The sequence below is a fragment of the Anser brachyrhynchus genome, assembly GCF_964034855.1.
Source record: "Anser brachyrhynchus genome assembly, chromosome: 1".
Taxonomy (NCBI): domain Eukaryota; kingdom Metazoa; phylum Chordata; class Aves; order Anseriformes; family Anatidae; genus Anser; species Anser brachyrhynchus.
In genome coordinates this window covers 102,506,842-102,525,454 of record NC_137694.1, presented here as the reverse complement: position 1 = coordinate 102,525,454, position 18,613 = coordinate 102,506,842, and the positions used below count along the sequence as shown (strand labels likewise).

Genomic DNA, 18,613 nt, shown 5'->3' with positions numbered 1-18,613 from the left:
TTTTTATGGCATAACTTGAGTAAAATCTGAATGTGGGCTTCCAGGAAGAAAGACTACTCTCAAGTATGTTTCTACTTACGGTAGCTGCACATGTATGATGACTCATTTATTGTCCATACTGGTTCTTATCTAGGTTTTTGCTCAATAAGAGATAAACTTGTTACCATTTTAGCAAATATTCTAACCTTTCCCCCACTAATCCCCAATTTTCTTTTTCTCTTGTTCTCTGTCGGTTTCATTCTCTCCCCCACCTGAATCGTAGAGTGCTGTCATTACGGCTGATATGATTGAAATGATTTTCTCCAATAGTCCAGAACAACAGCTTTCAGCCACTCAGAAATTCCGAAAACTTCTTTCTAAAGGTAAGGGCTGAAATTACTTGCAGAAAAATGTAGAACAGTCCATGGCATATATTTTGACTTTGATAGCAATGAAGATTGTTTCATACAGAAATGTCTGGATGAAGAATTTCATCCAGTGTTGTTTTGCAAAATGCCAACTAGATGTATTTAATAGTTGCTTTTGCTCTTGAAATCTCTAAAACTATTAAGTGATGCAGATGAGATCTCTGATCTGTAATGTAAGTTAAAGTATTGTGGGCAATGTCTCCGTGGCTTGCATATGCTGCTTTCTAGAAGTTGAGCTCTGCACTTGTGTGCCAAAGTGACTTTGCAGATCTGCTGCTGTCAAGTTTATGTGCCTACATTACTGAGTGCATTACTGTTTTGAATTGTGTTACCTTATTTCAAAATTCAAGCTGGAGATTTCCTTTGGTGATAGATATGAATCTATTGCCTTTTAATATAGGCAAAGCGGTGTTACAGAAAACTAACACTCAGGAAAGAACAGTCAACATGCCATTTGATATCTTGATGCAGTAATTTGGGAAATCCCCAGCAAAGAAATGAATATATTTAACTTTGCATTTTATTTTAAATAGAACCAAATCCCCCAATAGACGAAGTCATAAGCACACCAGGAGTGGTGGCAAGGTTTGTGGAATTCCTCAAACGGAAAGAAAACTGTACATTACAGGTATACAAATATGAATATATCTGTCTTTCTGTATTACGAAGACATTTGGTGATGTAAATCAAGTAGAAAATGTCAGTACTTTGCTTAATGAGCTATACTCTTGTTCTTCACAAGGATAACACAGCTATTTTATATTGAGGGTTTCTTCAAGACAAATTCCATTTCTAGGCCTCTGATAGGGCCAGAAGAGAGAGAGAGGTCTGAGTTATGTTGTGTGGTGGCTAATATGGAGCGTTTACATTGACTTTCTTGTGTAACAAAAATCGTTTGAAATGTGGCCTCAAAGAAGGAAAAGCTGTTAAACTAAACTGTATTGTTAACCTTTTGTACCAACTGAAAGCAGTTATAAATTTTCAGAATTATGACTTAAATTTTTCATTAAATTCTAAAAAGTTTAAAATTATATGATGATAAACATAGAAACCCTGCAACTTGCTTGCTTTGGTTTGAAAAACTAAATTGTGTCTGCTACAATGGTGGTTAATTTGTTTTGGACCTACTTCTTGGAACTTTGTCTTTTTTCCAGCTCTCCATTTTTTCTGGTAAGAAATCTTTTTTCTGGGCTAGTATAAAATGGGAGGAAATTGATCCTCTCATGAAAGCAAACATTAATAGTTAACTGCTAAATACAATATGTAGGTTAAATCAATGTTCTTTCAAAAGGCATGGTTAAAGCAATATTCTTTGAAAAGGCATAAGGCAACACTTTGTTAATGCCATGCAATATCCAAATTTTGGTATGTGGAAATATGCAAAAAGGACTTTTCCTTTTTTCCTTTTCTTATAAAATAGAGGAAAGATATAATTTATAGGAATTACTTTTCAAATTAAGACCAGCAGAATTCTGAAGGTCTGCTAGCTTTTTCTGAGGAGTATGTAGGCAGTAACAAAGAGCATGTATCCAAAGTATTTTTCCCCACATGCTGTTTGTATGATGGATTGAATGTGGAAACTCATCTATGTTGGTGAACATGAAACTGTTTGAGTCTTTGTGCTACAGGCTTCTACTGTATTGTCAATGGAATATCCAGTAAAAATGGACTTAAAAAGACACATAGTCATCATTTTTGGTGTGGCACAGAAGGGTCCCAGTAAACTTTCTTCTGTACTTTGTTTTCCAGTTTGAAGCTGCATGGGTGTTGACAAATATTGCCTCGGGAAATTCCCTTCAAACTCGAATAGTGATCCAAGCAGGAGCCGTCCCCATCTTCATAGAGCTGCTTAGTTCTGAGTTTGAAGATGTACAGGAACAGGTAGAGATTAAGAATGGTGGTGTGTTTTTTTTCTTTTTTTTTCTTTTTACCAAAAGGTGTACAAGACTAATAAAAGTCCTGTTGCTTTAGAGGAAAGTATATTGTTTGGCAGTTTTGCACAAGAGTCCCTTTCTACCTAGCCTGAGTTTAAGATGCAAGTGTTGCTTTTTTGTTTTTCTGGAAATATGTTTAACTACAGCCAATGTGGTAATGCATTTTGATCTCTACCGAGTTAATATTTTTCAGCTTACTGAGGAATTCAAGAAACCTTGCTTAAAAATCACTTTAGAGATGGAAAGATCATGTGTGTTACTCCTGAAGATAAAACACTATGGGATTCGGTTCTCCTAAAATGTAGGAAAAGGAGGCAAAAGTGTAATTAAGCATGCTGTAGGTCTGTTGGATGTTGTCAGAAAAAAATAGTGAAGCAATGTAGTTTACTAAGCTGATGGTTTTTATTGTGGGAGTTGGTCTGAAGTGAAAGAATAAATGTGATCTTTATCCATAAATTCAGTTTGAATGCCTTCCTTACAAAGTAGATTAATATTCTTTAAGGCCCAAAGGGATCAGTATAAAGCACAGACCAAACACTTGACTAAGTAATTTCCACTTGAGGGCCATAACTCATGTTTGAACTATGTAGGATTTTTAAAAGACATCTAATCTTGCTTTAAGTACTTAAGATGGTGAAATATTAATCATATTGATGAACAGATTTTCAGCAATTCATAATTCTAACTTTTATATATATATCTATAAATTTGTCTAGCTTTGGGTGCAGGTGTTTGCTCTTTTTTTTTTTTCCTATAGCTAATAATAGATGATAGTTTAAGCTTTTCTTGAGCAAATGAAATTAAAATCTTAATTCTTATTAAGGATATTTTTTTGTGTGTGTGTGTGATCCTTTTCTGAACATTTGTTTGTTTCAGTATCTTTTTGTGGTGGTGAAATAACAAGCACTGCTTATTCCAAGTAGTGCTGCTCCATCAATGCTGTTTGCAGAGGTGGTAGCTAATATTAACTTCAACTTGATTCTTCCCTGTGTAAATATCCAAGATGTCTTTGAGGGCTCTTTGCCACAGAAGCTTGCTGTGAGCTCAGGTTAAGCCGATTATCCAATATGATCCATTGTTCTTTGCAGAGTCACTGACTTCCAGGGCTCAGTTCTCCATCCTGTAAGTGTGCCCTCTATTCTCTCTTCCTAGATGTCTGACCTTGCATTTGGCTGTATTGACATGCATGATTGGAGGAGTCTGACTCAAAAGTATTGGATCGCTTTGTGTAACTTGCCTTTATCTTATAGATGGCACAGAATGTGCCACCTGTACTTAAGGTTGCCTAACGTTTTACACAAGACAGACACTTTTCTTCCAGCTGCTTGTGGCTTTCCACTCTGTAACTTTCAGTTTTCAACGGCCTGTCTCGGGCTGAATAATTTTGGCAAAGGTGTTTAAAGAGAATTTGGTTGCCCCAGAAAATTACGTTCAAGGAAATAAGTATTTTTGTCGTTTTTTTATCTCTCTTTGAGGAAACACCCTTTTTTTTTTTAGGAACTAGAAATGTGATAGGGAGCTTTCTGAAATGGTAGAGATGCTATGTTCTGCCTGTGTGAAAATCTATGCAGACTTAGCTATATGATATAAAAACTAATTTTTAGAGTCTTTTTTTTTGGGGGGTGGCATTACTTCACAAAGTCAGCCATCACTTGTAAAGTGCTGTTCCTGCAGAATGATTGGTGCACGGAATGTTTTAAAGGCTACTACATTTTTTACTTCTAATGGTCTCCTGTGTAAGAGCTAACTTTTTTATTAGGTTGTTAGTGTCATCCTTGCTGATGTTCAGAGAGCACGTGGGAAGATCCAGCCTGCTTTAGAATGAGTTGTGCAGCTTTCAGCCTTCAGATGTGTGTGAATTAACAGAAGAGCTTAGGGGGGGTCACAGTTAAGTCCCTCTCTGACTCCAATGAACTGTTGATATATTAAAGTTCAGATTGCAGGCAGAATCAGTTATAGCTACTGGGAAATATTTTTCTACACAGTTCAGGTGTTGAATCCATGATCTGTTTGTCATCAGTATGTCTCTGACTAACAGTACAAAATTGCTTTTTGTAGTAAACTGTGCTAGAGAAGCTAATGCTGCAGTGTTACCTACACCATTTCATAATGGATTTCTGTGCTGCGGGTGTAGAGGTTGCAGCCCTGCTTAACTGCTGACTTTTGGTTTAATTTAGGCCAGCTTCGAAAAAAAGCAAAAACCTGTTCTTTCTGACAGCTTTTTTTTTTAATCACTTTAATATCTAATAAAATAAAAAATAAAGGCATTAGGCACATACATGTTAGCTCTTATACTTCTACCTTACAGAATAGCACTAAGTACACAACTGCACAGTGTTTTTCATAATAACTCTCATTCTGCATGTGTACGGGTCATTGCCCTAGTTACAGATCAGTGAGTAGTAAAGGAGGCTTTTAATTGTTACGCTGTGCACTCTTTGTTAAAGTTGGAACACATTGTAGTAGACGGAAAAAGGCAGAGATTCTTATGATTAAGGAGGTTGCAGGTTTCTGAGATAAATGTATCTGCCACGTAGTGTCTAATGCTGAAAAATTTGCTTATATCAGTTTTCAGTAAGTGGATATAGTTATGTCTTTTTTGAATGCTCTATGTAAAATAATTAATTTCTTTTTGTAGTTATGTGCAACTCGGCACGTTTGCAAGTGACTTTTGCGATTAGATTTTTTTTTTTAATGGATCTGGTTCTGGATATCTCAGGCTAGATTTCCAAAATTGGAGGATTGACCATTTTGGCCATAATTCTCTCCCCTGTAATCATCCTTTGATTCGTATCTTGTCTCACAGGAGAACTGTGAAGATGATTATTTTGCAATCCACTCTTGCAACAAACTATAAACTTACAGGAAAACTCGGAGAATAAAACTGTGTTTAGGGCATGCAAGCCAGAAGTCATGCATACAACCATATAGTAAAATAGGAAGAGAAAAAGGAATATTGGAGGCTGTGTTTAGTAAATCATTCTTTGCACTGATACAGTAATTCTGTAGAAGGAAATCTAAGTAGTAATACCGTTTTGAATATGTATCATAGTATAAATTGAAAATTACTCATTTTGTGATTTAATTTGTCTTAATGGCTAATCATTATCTACTGTTTTTGTCTTCAATAGGCTTACACCATTGAATTTTTCTTTTATTTAAAACTTCCCTTAGCAGTGGTTCAGAAAAACATACCAGTTCACCTTATCTAATCATGATTATTCCAACATTTTTTTCTTATTTGTAGGCCAGTTTTAATGTATTGCACTGTTTTTGCATATGCTAGTTTCTGAGTCTGGTGTGATGGTTGGTCTTACAGAAGTCAGTGAGGGATCTTTATAACTTTGTTTATTAAACAACATGTATTTTAATGAATCTGTAGCTTGTGTCTTTTTACAACATCTATTTCCCATTAAGCTATGTAGGCTGACATTTTATTACTCTACCATCCTTTAAACTCTCGTATTTCCTTGTTTAAGTTGTGTAACAGCCTTTCTTGGATATTCCCCGTAATTAGTGGTCAAACTATTTTTCTTCCAAAGAAACCAATTTTATTGCAGACGCTTCATCTCCATTATTTATAAAAACTTGTTGACTACATCTTTCTCTCTCTCTCCTTTCCCCCCACCCTTATCCCTTTTTCACCCCCCTCTCCATTTTTAGTATACTGTTTTTTTGAGATTTAGTCAATGGTGTATCTCCTAACCTTCTTCTACTTCTTATAATTTTTCTTTCAAAATGCATCTAGAAATTTAGATATGCCAGCCTGAAGTTATTAGTATTTAAGGACTTCATCAAAGCTCTTTAGACATGCTTTTAAGGTTGATGTAGCTTCAGTGCAGTCTTAGCTGCAGTTCTATCCTGAATGTCCTTTAGTGCAGGCATATGTAAAAGCCAGTTGTCAGCTTGGGTTCCCTTGATGAACATAGAATTTCCTTCAAAAACCATACAAAGCGTTATGCTCCATGTTTGAAGTTCCTGAGATCGTCTTTCAGTGACAGATTTGTCATTCTGCTTTGCACCTGAAGGGTAGCAGGTGGCAGGAACACCCTCAACAGCCCTACTATCCTTTGGGAATGTATGTGTTTTCAGCTAAAGCAAGCAGTTTGTTTTTCCCTCAATATTTTTCCATTTCTAGTTGTATCCCTGTTCCTTTCAATAACCACTGTTCGGCAGAGTTGACCTGTGAGTCTGGTATCCAAGATCTGTTCTCTGGCTTATACATCAGCAGCCCTACTAACTAGGTCTTAATAATCAAAATCGGGAAAAACAACAACAACAAAACAACAGTTGAGGCATGAGAATGAGATACTTTCTCTAGTTATTTGCATCATATTCCAGTAATAAGGAAGGATGATCAGCCTAGCTGCTGAAAGAAAGGTGTTTTCTTTGTTGGGGCATAGTAGAAGTAATTTCTTGGCCCTCTGGTGTCCTTCCATGTGTGCACTAGTCCAATTGCATTTGTATGTAAGCTGATCTTCACTGTCTTCATCCTAGCATTAGATCTGTTTCCCCATGTCAGCAGCCAAAAGTGGAAAGTGTTGATTTATAACATTTCTTCTCCACAGAAAAGCCCCAGACTTCATGCACAGTTGGTGGTTGGCTTAGCTCTTGGTTTCAGTATTCAAACATGTAATGGTATAGGTGGTTGAGAGCCTTGAGAATCCATGGAAACCCATCCTTCTGTGGATGGAACGACTGGCTGGGTAGATGAGGGGAGAGCAATGGATGTTGTTTACCGTGACTTCAGCAAGGCTTTCAAAACTGTCTCCCATAACACCCTTATAGGCATGCTCAGGAGGTGTGGGATAGATGAGTGGACAGTGAGGTGGATTGAGAACTGGCTGGATGGCAGAGCTCAGATGGTTTTTCTTTGCGGTGCAAAAGAAAAACCATCTGGGTTTTTCTGGTTGGGGGCCAGTAGCTAGCAGTGTCCTCCAGGGGTCAGTGCTGGGTTCAGCCTTGTTCAGCTTATTCATCAATTAATAGATGAGGCAACAGAGTGCACCCTCAGCAAGTTTGTTGATGACACAAAACTGGGAGGAGGGGCTGACACACCAGAAGGCTGTGCTGCCATTCAAAGGCACCAGAACAGGCTGTAGAGTTCAACAAAGTTAAGTGCAGGGTCCTGCACTTAGGGAAGAGTAACCTCAAGCACCAGTACAGGTTGGGGGCTACCCTGCTGGAAAGCAGCTCTGTGGAGGAGGACCTGGGAGTCCTGGTGGATAGCAGGTTAATCATGTGCCCTTGTGGCCAAAAACACCAATGGTATCCTGGGGTGCATTAAGAAGAGTGTTACCAGCAGGTCAAAGGAGTTGATTCTCCCCCTCTGTTCAGCCCTGGTGAGGCCACACCTGGAGTGCTGTGCCCAGTTCTGGGCTCCCCAATACAAGAGGGACATGGAGCTACTGAAACAAGTCCAGCAGAAGGCTGCTAAGATGATGAGGGGACTGGAGTGTCTGTCATGTGAGGAGAGGCTGAGAGAGCTGGACCTGTTTAGCTTGGAGAAAAGAAGGCTGAGAGGGGATCTCGTCAGTGTGTGCAAATATCTGAAGGGATGGTGTCAGGAGCATTGGGCCAGACTCTTTTCAGTGGTGCCCAGCAATAGGACAAGAGGCAATGGGTACGCAGGAAGTTCCAGCTGAATATGAGAAAACACTTCTTTACTGCGAGGGTGACAGAGCACTGGAACAGGTTGCTCAGAGTGGTTGTGGAGTCTCCTTCTCTGGAGATACTCAAAACCTGCCTGGATGCCATCCTGTGCAGTGTGCTCTAGGTGACCCTGGTTGGCAGGGGGGTTGGACCCGATGGTTTCCAGAGGTTCCTTCGAACCTCATCCGTTCTGTCATTCTGTGAAAAGTGGAGAGTTGTCGGAAAGCATGTGGCTTATTCGCAGAATGCACCATATAGCTTAACGTTTCTCTAGAAAGCTTGCACTTTACTGTTGCTGACTATTGAGGTTGTCCAGCATTGTATGAAAAGCCACTGGAGTTGAATAATGAGTAAAATATGCTGGAGACGTGCAAAAAACCACACTTGATCATTAGCAATAAATTGAAATTTATACAGCTCTACAAAAATCTGTACTGTCAGTTGACAAGGTAGCATTTGCGTTTTTAGTTTGTATACAAGTTGATATTGGTTCAGAAGACTGTGAATCTTAAAATTATGGGTTCTTTTAATCTTCGAGTCTGGATGTGGCTAGTGGAAAGTACTGAAATTAATTTTATTAAGCCTGACATTTTGATAAATGTAATAAACTCTGAAGTTTACTGGAATTAAATATCCTCTTACTTTGACAGCTATCTAGAAGAGAAGATAAAAATATTTGCGATGTTTAGAATGAAGCCAAAAATGTTATGGCAGTCAAACCATTTGCGTCTTGAGGAGTGTGCATTAGTGGAAATCACTGAACGTTATTCAGAGAGAAAAGCTGAAGACACTTGTCATTGTTCACATCTTCATGGAAACCACAATGAAGCTTTGTGTTTATAGCAGTGTCTGATAAGAAGAGTTTAAGTGAACTTGATTTATGTTCCTCATTTACCTGAAGACTTGGAATGGTGCCTCAAGGAAAGATATTTTCCTTGTTGGACTGTACTCTCTGTAGTTTTGCTAAAGATATTTCAGTTTCTTTGCATCACTGTAAGATCCAGAGCTACTGGTGGTTAGCATGAGATTTTTTTCAAGTCCTGTGGGATCAGACTACTCAGTCAGACTTCTTTGTCCTACAGAATCAAGAGCAGGCAAACAGTAGAGAAGTTTTATGACTTCACTTGCCAGAGTTTCTGATGTGAGATTTGCTGTTGCAGAACCAGTCTATCATTTAGTGTCAGAATAGATGCTTGGATTAAATGACTATTACTGTTGTCAACCCTGAAAATAGATATTACTATAATGGCAGTCTACAGATGAGTGAAATACAGTTTTCAGTGGGTGTAAGGGTGTCCAGACAAGGAGGCTGCATTGTTGTAGAGTTACCCACATGTTCAATAAAATGAAATTATTGCAAAATCCTTCCCCCCCTCCCCCGTTTTTACCATGATTCACAAGGTTATATAGAACCTGCTGAAATTTGAAAGTGATTCATGCCTGGGGTTTCTCATCACTGCAGAAATACAAGCATTGCAATGAGCAACAAGCATAGCTTCTTACAGTTATAATACAAATGAAACTTTGGTGGAGCTGGCATATGTTCTGTCTCTTAAGGTATTTTTTTTTCTAGTAGCTACCTTCTCCCATCTTGAGCCACAATGCTGCCAGACATAACTAATTTCAGACAAACTGTTGTGACAACAGTTGTAAAATAATAAGAATTGGAATGAAAAATAAGCTTTCTTGATGAAGATTGGGTTTAGAGGAACATTCCAGAATAGTAGTAACAGTACAATTTCACAGCAAAGGACGGTATAGCCTGGTACTCTCTGACGGTGACTGACAGTAGAAGCCTGAAAAACAGTAGGAGAACAAAGCAAACTAATCTTTCTCCACAATAGTCTCCTAGTCTATAACAACTTGCAGTTTGGGGACTTCTATCAGTCGATCTGTCTATAGCGTTGTTGGTACAGAGGAGTAGTTTTTGTACTTTGCATCTAGCAGCTGACAAAATGCAGATACAGATTTTTTTTAATATACATTTTATTACTTTGCTTCAGCTTTATTAATTTTACGGAGGTTTGCTAGTGTTTTTTTTGACCTTTAGAGTGGCTGGAAGAGGAGTCACTTGTATTTTAAAGTAGCATCTCTTTTTTGCCATCTTTTAAAAACTTGTTACTGTAGAAATTTAATGCAATTAACCAATTGACATATTGAGAATGAGTAAGTTTATTTTAGACTATCTGAGAATTTCTTTCAGATAACAAATAGGGCTTATTCTGTCTATTTGTTTAGAGGAGTAATTTATTTCAAGTAGAGACAGAAAAAATGTATTTGTGGGGAATTTAGGTATGTTTAGTTAAAGAAATGTTTACACACTGCTTTTTACTGAAATAAATAGCTGTCAACTGAAGAGAAATTTATCAAGGACATGCTGCTGTTGTACATGATAAACAGGATTGCTTTTGTCCTCAATATGCAGCAACTTCAAATGGAAGTATTTCCAGTGGTTGTATGGACTTTGTGTAGATCTTACCTAATAAACAGATAAATGTCTCTATTTGATATGACACTTAGCCGTCTGTTTACTTAAAAAAAAGAAAACATGTTTCATACGCTTTCTTGTGTGGCAAAATGTCCGTAAATCACATGGAATTCATAAAACAATCTTTTATACTTGTACAGACTGCTTCCTATTTTTTTGTTATAGTTCTTGTGTAGTAGACAGTGATACCAAAAACACCATTTGATCCAAATGTATTAAATCTAATAAAATCATTCATTCTCTTCATATAACAAAAGATAATTAAAGAAGCATGAAATCTGTCTTCTCTTATTTTGGATCTTATTCCTCAAAATGAGGGCTTAGAGTAATACTGATGCCCAAGGGAGGAAATAGCTGTCCTTGCATTTTGTCCTGCATATGTCTAATAGCCAGCACTGGTTCTGTCTTCTGTAGTTCTCTTAAAATATAACAATGCCCATCTGAACTTTGTGATTTCGAATATTGTTTAATCTTGCATTTAAATCATCATTTTCATCTCTCTTGGTATTAGTGTTCTTAATGTGACTGTGTAAACAAAGCATGCTTTAATGGCTTCTTAGGAAATACTAATATGAGCTGTTGTACACATCTCTGAGTAGATCAAAACTTGCTTGACCTGTGCTTTGAACCAGCTCTGAACCAGGGGGTGTGTAGAATTAGTGTGTTACTGAGCCTGAGGAGATACGTTCTCATGTTGTGGATAGAGTAAGGTTATGTCTACCTGCAAAGTCTTTGGAGACATACATGTTGACTGTTTTGGTACTCCTCTTAGATCTGTGTTAATATTCCTGAATCATATATTGAGCTTGGGTGTGTATATATATATGTAACTCTTAACCAGAATGCATTCCTCTGCTGTAAAGTGTCTAAGGTCTAGTAGTGAGAATAGAGTATCTCCCACTCTAATACATATACTGAATAGGTTGAATTGTGAAAATAAAAACAATTACTATTCTGTTCTTCATTGCAGGCAGTATGGGCTCTTGGCAACATTGCTGGAGACAGTACTATGTGCAGAGACTATGTACTGGACTGTAATATCCTGCCCCCTTTACTGCAGTAAGTCTGTTTTAATATGTTCTTCAGAATTTTGCTCAAGTGCCTGATGAGACTTAAGTTTGCTTTGCCTTGAAAAACAATTATTTATTGTCATGGACTAATCAGTTTTCTTTATGGGGGCTTCTTTTTTAATGTACCTAAAAGGAAATGTGTTAGGTATGGCTAAACTGAAGCTATTTTATTCTACAGTGTGTGTGGATGCCTGGAACTATTACAGAATTATAGAATAATTTAAAATGACCTCTGGAGGTCATCTAGTCACATCCACTTCTCATAGTAGATGGGATCAAAATTGGTTGCTTGGCCACTTAACTAGTTGTGGTTTAAACCTGCAGGCAGTTAAGAATCACGCAGCTGCTCTCTCACTATCCCCAGCTGGGATGGGGGAGAGAATTCAAAAGGTAAAAGTGTGAGAAGTCATGGGTTGAGATAAGGACAGTTTATAAAGTAAAGTAAAAGCCATGCACAATCAGGGCTAAACAGGGAGTTCATTCACTACCCATCAGCAGGCAGGTGTTCAGCCACTTCCAGGAAAAGAGGGCTCATCATGAATAACGATTTTTTGGAATGACAAAAGCTGTTATTCCAAATGTCGTTCCCCCCCACACACTTTCTTTTTTTTACCCTGGCTTTTATTACTGAGCATGATGCTATCTGGTATGAAATGTGTCCTTGGTCAGTTTGGGTTTGGCTGTGTCTCCTCCCAGCTTCTTGTGCTCCCCCAGCCTCCTTGCTGGTAGGACAGCACGAGCAGTCATTGAATGTGTAAGCACTGCTCTGCAACAGCTGAAAACATTGGTGTGTTATCACTGCTATTTTCATTTAAAAATCTAAACCAGAGCATCATACAAGCCTCTAAGAAGAAAATTAATTCTATCCCAGCTAAAACCATGACAGTAGTCGAATTTGGAAAATCATACATAGATTCTATAACCACCCAGAGCAACCTGTTGCAGTATTTGACTGTGGCGTGGTGAAAGGACAGTGTTCTGATACCTAATCAGAATTTTCTCTGGGGTTCTACCCTGTTGTCACAGAGGCATTGGTATGGTATGGGATAGCTGTCAGAAAAAGAAAATGACTTGTTACAGTTGTGGAAAAATTAGGCCTTGCCTTAATGCATTCAACTTAGGCCAAAGAACACTATGACTAGTAATTTCTACACTGTCAGGAAAATGCCTCATTTAGAGGCTTCACACTGTTTGACTTAATTAACCAACTGCACAGGCATAGTTGTGCAGGATTGATCTCAGATGAAGGGATGCACAGTGTACCGGAGACTGGAGCGGCTTTGGTCAGTGTGGTAGTCCTAACATAAGAGGGCAGTTTTGGTATGCAGATATCATAAAGATGTCAGTATTACAGTACAACATGCTGTTGGCATTCCTGTGTCTCATGGAGCAGAAGCTGAACCCTGCAGATGGTGTGTGAATATCATCCTGTAAAAACTGCAGAAAGCTACTGGTTTGGGGTGACCTGTAGAATTTTTGGTCTTATAAGAACCCAGTGGGCAAGACTTACGCTGGGACTGGAACCACTGTGCACAGAAAGTCTGTGAACTGTGGTTGCTGTGAGATATGTGACTGCTGTAAACGTCTGGGAAACCTTAAAGGTGATTGTAAGTATTCTCTTAAGTTCTATTCTCAGACCCTAGTAAGCTTAACAAAGAAAAGTCTATAGTAGAGCCGATGGACTAAGACTGACACATAAATGGCTGTTCAACAAGAGAGTATTTTTCAAAACTATCTATACATCCACTTACAGTAATTTTGTCACAATTCCTGTGCCTCTTGACTGTTAATCTGCCATGTCAACATCTAGAAAGTTAAATGAACATGATTTTAGTGTAATAGTATTTGTTCTTGCCAGGATACTAGTATTCACATTGTCTGGCATATAGGTTAGTATACAGCTATCAAGCATAATTTTCCTCAGGATGTATTTTTATAGAAAAACATTCTAGTGCATTTTTCCCTTCCATCAGTTAAAATGTAAACCTGAGTTCACGTGGATGAATCAGGTGAATGACCCTCCTGGGTTGCCTGGTTTTGATTTTGAAAAAGTAAAGCTTGGAACTTTTGTTTGTTTTAGGTTGCTTTCAAAACAGAACCGTCTCACCATGACCCGAAATGCTGTATGGGCTCTATCCAACCTCTGCAGAGGAAAAAATCCTCCTCCAGATTTTGCCAAGGTAAGAAATATTTGAAAGGAAGTATGTCGTGAGGTGGCAGTGTCCAAATAATCAATAAAGGTGGTGAAGCTTAAACTATACCAGAAACATTTCTGAATTTCTTTGATACAATGTATTGGCTTCTTACAAACTATTGGTTTTAGTCTTTTCGGCAGATATTCACAACACCACTGTTTTGATATTGCTGCCTCCTAGTTAACTTGTCGTTGTTCCTATATCAGAGATACCCATTGCACAGTAGAACAAAAAACTCTGCATCATGGCTGCTTTAGTGCGAAGTATGACATGTCTTAGTGGACAACTATGAGTTAAAGTTGCCAGATATTGTACTGTAGAGGCTGAAGAATTGTCATAGTGCTTTTTTGCCGACTTGCTCCTCCCTATTTACATAGCTACAGCCCTGCACAGAAATGCTACAGAGGTCTGAAATTTTCATAGTACACGACCTTGCTATTGTAGAATCATAGAATCAATCGTTTGTGTTGGAAGGGACCTTAAAGATCATCTGATTCCAACCCTCCCTGCTATGGGCAGGGACACCTTCCACTAGATCAGGTTGCTCAAAGCCTCATCCAGCCTGGCCTTAAATACTTCCAGGAATGGGGCATCCACAGCTTTTCTGGCCTCATAGTAAAGAACTTCTTCCTATTGTCTTATCTAAATCTTCCCTTTTTTAGTTTAAAACCATTCCCCTTTGTCTTATCACTATACACCCTGATAAAGAGTCCATCCCCACCTTTCCTATAGGATCCACTTTAGGTACTGTAAAGTTGCTATGATTTCTTCCCAGAGCTTCTTCTCTGGGCTGGACAACCCCAACCCCTTCTGCCTGTCTTTATAGGATAGGTGCTCCAGCCCCTTGATCATCTTTGTGGTCCTCCTCTGGACCTGTTCTAATACCTCCGTGTCCTTCTTATGCTGAATGCAGCACTCCAGGTGGGGTCTCATGAGAGCAGAGTAGAGGGGGAGAGTCACCTCCTTCGACCTGCTGGCCATGCTTCTTTTGATGCCAGTGCATAGTTCTGTTGCCATGTACAGAATTAACTGACATTAATAAATATTCTTGCCCTTTTAACTGTGTAACGTATGTATCTATTCTTAATGTTTTACAGGTTTCACCTTGTCTCAGTGTGCTTTCCTGGCTGCTCTTTGTCAATGATACAGATGTATTAGCTGATGCCTGCTGGGCTTTGTCCTATTTGTCTGATGGCCCCAATGATAAAATCCAGGCTGTGATTGATGCAGGAGTCTGCAGAAGACTTGTGGAACTGCTAATGTAAGAAATTCATTCTAAGCAAATGCATTATTCACTCCTTTCCCTAAAATCAAGGTTGCTTCAACAGGAAGCATAATTAGATATATCCTGAAATTTAATAATTTTCTAAAAAACAAGATTTGAGTTTTATAATTTTACCTGTCTCCACTCATGAATAACAGAAACAATGAAACTTCTTTTGTCCTAGTTTTGCTCTTGAGACATTTTCCCACATCTAACAGATGCATTTTTGTAACATTTACCTAAAACCAAGAAACAATAGATTTCAATGATGTAAATTAGAAAGGCAATTAAGGCTTGTTAGATTAAAGCTAATCTGTCATTGAATTAATGAATAGAATGTGTTACGTAAGGTATGTTTTTTATAAAGAAGTGTTTTCATTTCAGAAAAAAAAAATCTTTACTTTTTCCTTCCAGTTTTGATTTTAACGATGATGATGGGAAGATGCAGTGCAGGGGCGAATGCATATGGTGGTAGAATATGATTAAATGACTGTTTACAGAGGACTTTATTCCTCTGTCTCATTATTTGCCTTTGTGCACGCTACATTAGGCATGTTCCATAGTTAAAGCTGATTTTTTTCCCAAAGATGCATATATTCTGAGGTATTTGCATTTTTTTTAATCTCATATTTGAATTTTTATGCTGCTAAATGATATCTAACCCTAGAAAGAGTTACCATTAGTTTAAAATCAAAGTGTGTGTTGTTTCAGGTGATGAGTTAAGTCAGACTTAGCAAGGAAGTTTTCCCCTAGCTCATGTTTCTTCCTTGAGGAGGTAAAGATGATGACAATTCAGGATGGTTAACACTTCAGTCTTTCTTTGGTAATTCTAGGCACAACGACTACAAAGTAGTATCTCCCGCCTTACGAGCTGTTGGGAACATAGTCACAGGAGATGATATCCAGACCCAGGTATGGATTTACTTTCTCTCATGTTGTACCCCTCTTCATCTTTTTGTTAATAGTGATTAAGCTGATAAAACCTATTCACAAGCATCTCTTCCCGTTCCTTTTCAAGTTTGAAAGTGAAAAGATTGACACTAGTTGCCTCAAAATATGTATTGGTTTTCTTAGGTTCTCTCTTCAATCCTGAACTGCTGTTAATTCTTATATAATTGTGTCTGGGATTCTGATGTAGCTGTCCAATACTCTGTGCATTTTTCTTTTCCTTTCTGGTTTGTTTAAAGCTAGTCTGCCTCTTGTGCTGAATTTTATGCTGAATGATGTAGCATGGTGGGGCTATCCAGGGCCTGTTGCGTTTGACACCAGTAACAGTGTCAACATATTCTATGATGAATATACCAAAAAAGAGTGATCAGATTTTGGATAGTATGTAACACAATCTGCGTACATTCTTGGAGAAGTAGGAGGCAGTGGCTCCCACCACTGTGTTGGGATTAAACTGGGAGCCAGGAACCTGATGCCTCAGAGGTACTACTAGGTTTTCAACCTACTGTTTGGTAGGCTTTTTAAGAGATGGTGGCTCTTATCAGTTTTTGTGATCAGTGGGAGCAGAGAGTCCTTGCCTTGCGTACATGTTACCTGTGATCCACTGGCTGGTGGCAACCTTTTTTTTTTTTTTTTTACATGCAGAGCAGAAGATCCCATTATGAGCTTCAGCCGTTACACCTTTTGTTAAAGTTTTCACACTTCTTTGTGCATTCTGACATCCTTTTGTCAGGCTCAGTTGGTGAGAAAAAAGCAAAGTACAGAGTAGGCTACTGCTTTTGACACTTTGCTGAATTTTAGTATAAATCTCTAGTTCACAAACTAAGAAGTTCAAAAAGCATGCCTATATGATGCTGAGCTGTCAGACAAATGCACAACCAAGCTGGATTTCAGGGAGTGTAGTGATAGGACAAGGAGTAACAGATTTAAGCTAAAAGAGGGGAGATTTAGATTAGATACAAGGAAGAAATTCTTTACTATGAGGGTGGTAAGGTACTGGAACAGGTTGTCCAGAGAAGCTGTGGATGCCTTGTCCCTGGAAGTGTTCAAGGCCAGGCTAGACGGGGCTTTGAGCAACCTCCTCTAGTGGAAAATGTCACTGCCTATGGCAGGGAGGGTTGGAATCAGATGATCTTTAAGGTCCCTTCCAACCCAAACCATTCTGTGATTCTATGACTGACGTCACAGGCTCAAACAGGCTTGCTGTGGTGGGCTGTTGACTTTGTTAACGCTGATGGCAGAAGTGGGATCAAGAAGCGGTGGTAGCTGCAAATGAGGAGTGCAGTGTGGAGGAAGTGAGAAGGACATCCAGGAGATAGCAGTGGTAGCATCCAATGGTAGCAGCTAAACGCGTGAGATGATTGGAAGAATTTAGACAAAGATGCTTTCAGTCAGGTGTAGATGCATAAAGCATGTGATTCCCCATGCAAAGCACTGAATTGCTTCTTCCGTGTAAATTACGCTGAAGTTAAAATCTAATTTCCTCACCTTGAGGCTTGTTCAATGCTTATTTCTTGGCTTGTATAAGTGTATCCTTTTGAATTTTTTTGCTCTCTGACAATGAGGTCAGAGACAAGGATGAGTTAGTCAGCAGCAAGATAATGTTTGAATATCTTGTCAGTAGTGCTGGAGCAGGTCATCATGTTTTTTTATTGTTACTTTGATTGTTGAGTAGCTGGACTGTATTGGCATTTTTGTATTTTCTCAGTGGCTGTTTTGCAGATTGCTCATGAGCAGAGCTTTGTGATTTCATAGTGTTGTTTTTCTAAGTAAAACCCCAAGGGATCACTAAATCACGTGTAATGCAGATAATTAAACAGTGCGTTTCATAAACCGAAACCTTAGAGTTCAATTCAAGAAAATGTTTCAACTCCTTTGCACGCTGTTTTTTTAAGAAGAGCATACCTAAGTGTTCCTAAAATTCTAAAGAATATTTAAAGGAAGATAGCTTGATGATCCTGCATGCAGACAATGTTGTATGCTAAAGAGGGGTCCAGAACACACAGTGAAATCTCTGCATGTAAACAGATCTTGGAGGGAGAAGGAAGAGCCCGGCTTTGACAGTCAATACGTTTCTGAATATGAGAGCAGCATACACACCAGTTGACAAAAAAAGGTTTGTGTACAGCCTCAGAGAACAAACCTGCTTTTACCTAACATCTCACTTCCAACTATTAATAATTGCCAGTGTTTGGAGATAGGAAAAAAAAAATGGCATGTGCGAGAAAAAATTAACCCCTCTTGTCCCAGTGTATATCTTAAGAAAATCCTAAACCATAACCTTTTTCTTTTTTTCTCATTTTTTAAAATTCTTAATTTGCCATGGAAAGTTTTAGGTATATGTGAAGAGTTTGAGAGGAGGTGGTAGGGGGTGGGTAGAGAAAGAGTGATAAGCAAGGGAATTCAGTCCACAGATTTCAAGATTAGAAATTATCACCATTACTTAGTTTGACTCTCTCATCCTTTTCACCTTCACAAGCAGGCTGAAGAATTTCTCAAAAAAAACTTTGTATCACAAGGTCTTTGTAAGCTGCCTGCTTTCGCTGTACAAGGCAAAATTACTGTGTTTCTTGGTAGGCTTTTCAGATTTTTGACTCTTTTAGGATATGGCAATTTAATTAACATTTTAAAAAAAAAACAACCTTCTCTTCTGTG

The 18,613-nt window shown here is 38.4% G+C and overlaps 1 protein-coding gene across 1 annotated transcript in view; it reads left to right on the top strand.

Moving 5' to 3' along the window:
• Positions 1 to 18,613, top strand: part of KPNA1 (karyopherin subunit alpha 1) — a 53,971-nt gene that overhangs the window by 16,206 nt on the left and 19,152 nt on the right. Inside the window, exons 4-10 of the mRNA XM_080603361.1 lie at positions 263 to 362; positions 941 to 1,035; positions 2,157 to 2,288; positions 11,452 to 11,540; positions 13,632 to 13,731; positions 14,844 to 15,007; positions 15,844 to 15,922. Coding sequence (XP_080459487.1) covers positions 263 to 362; positions 941 to 1,035; positions 2,157 to 2,288; positions 11,452 to 11,540; positions 13,632 to 13,731; positions 14,844 to 15,007; positions 15,844 to 15,922 — 759 coding nt within the window. The remainder of the gene's footprint in view (positions 1 to 262; positions 363 to 940; positions 1,036 to 2,156; positions 2,289 to 11,451; positions 11,541 to 13,631; positions 13,732 to 14,843; positions 15,008 to 15,843; positions 15,923 to 18,613) is intronic.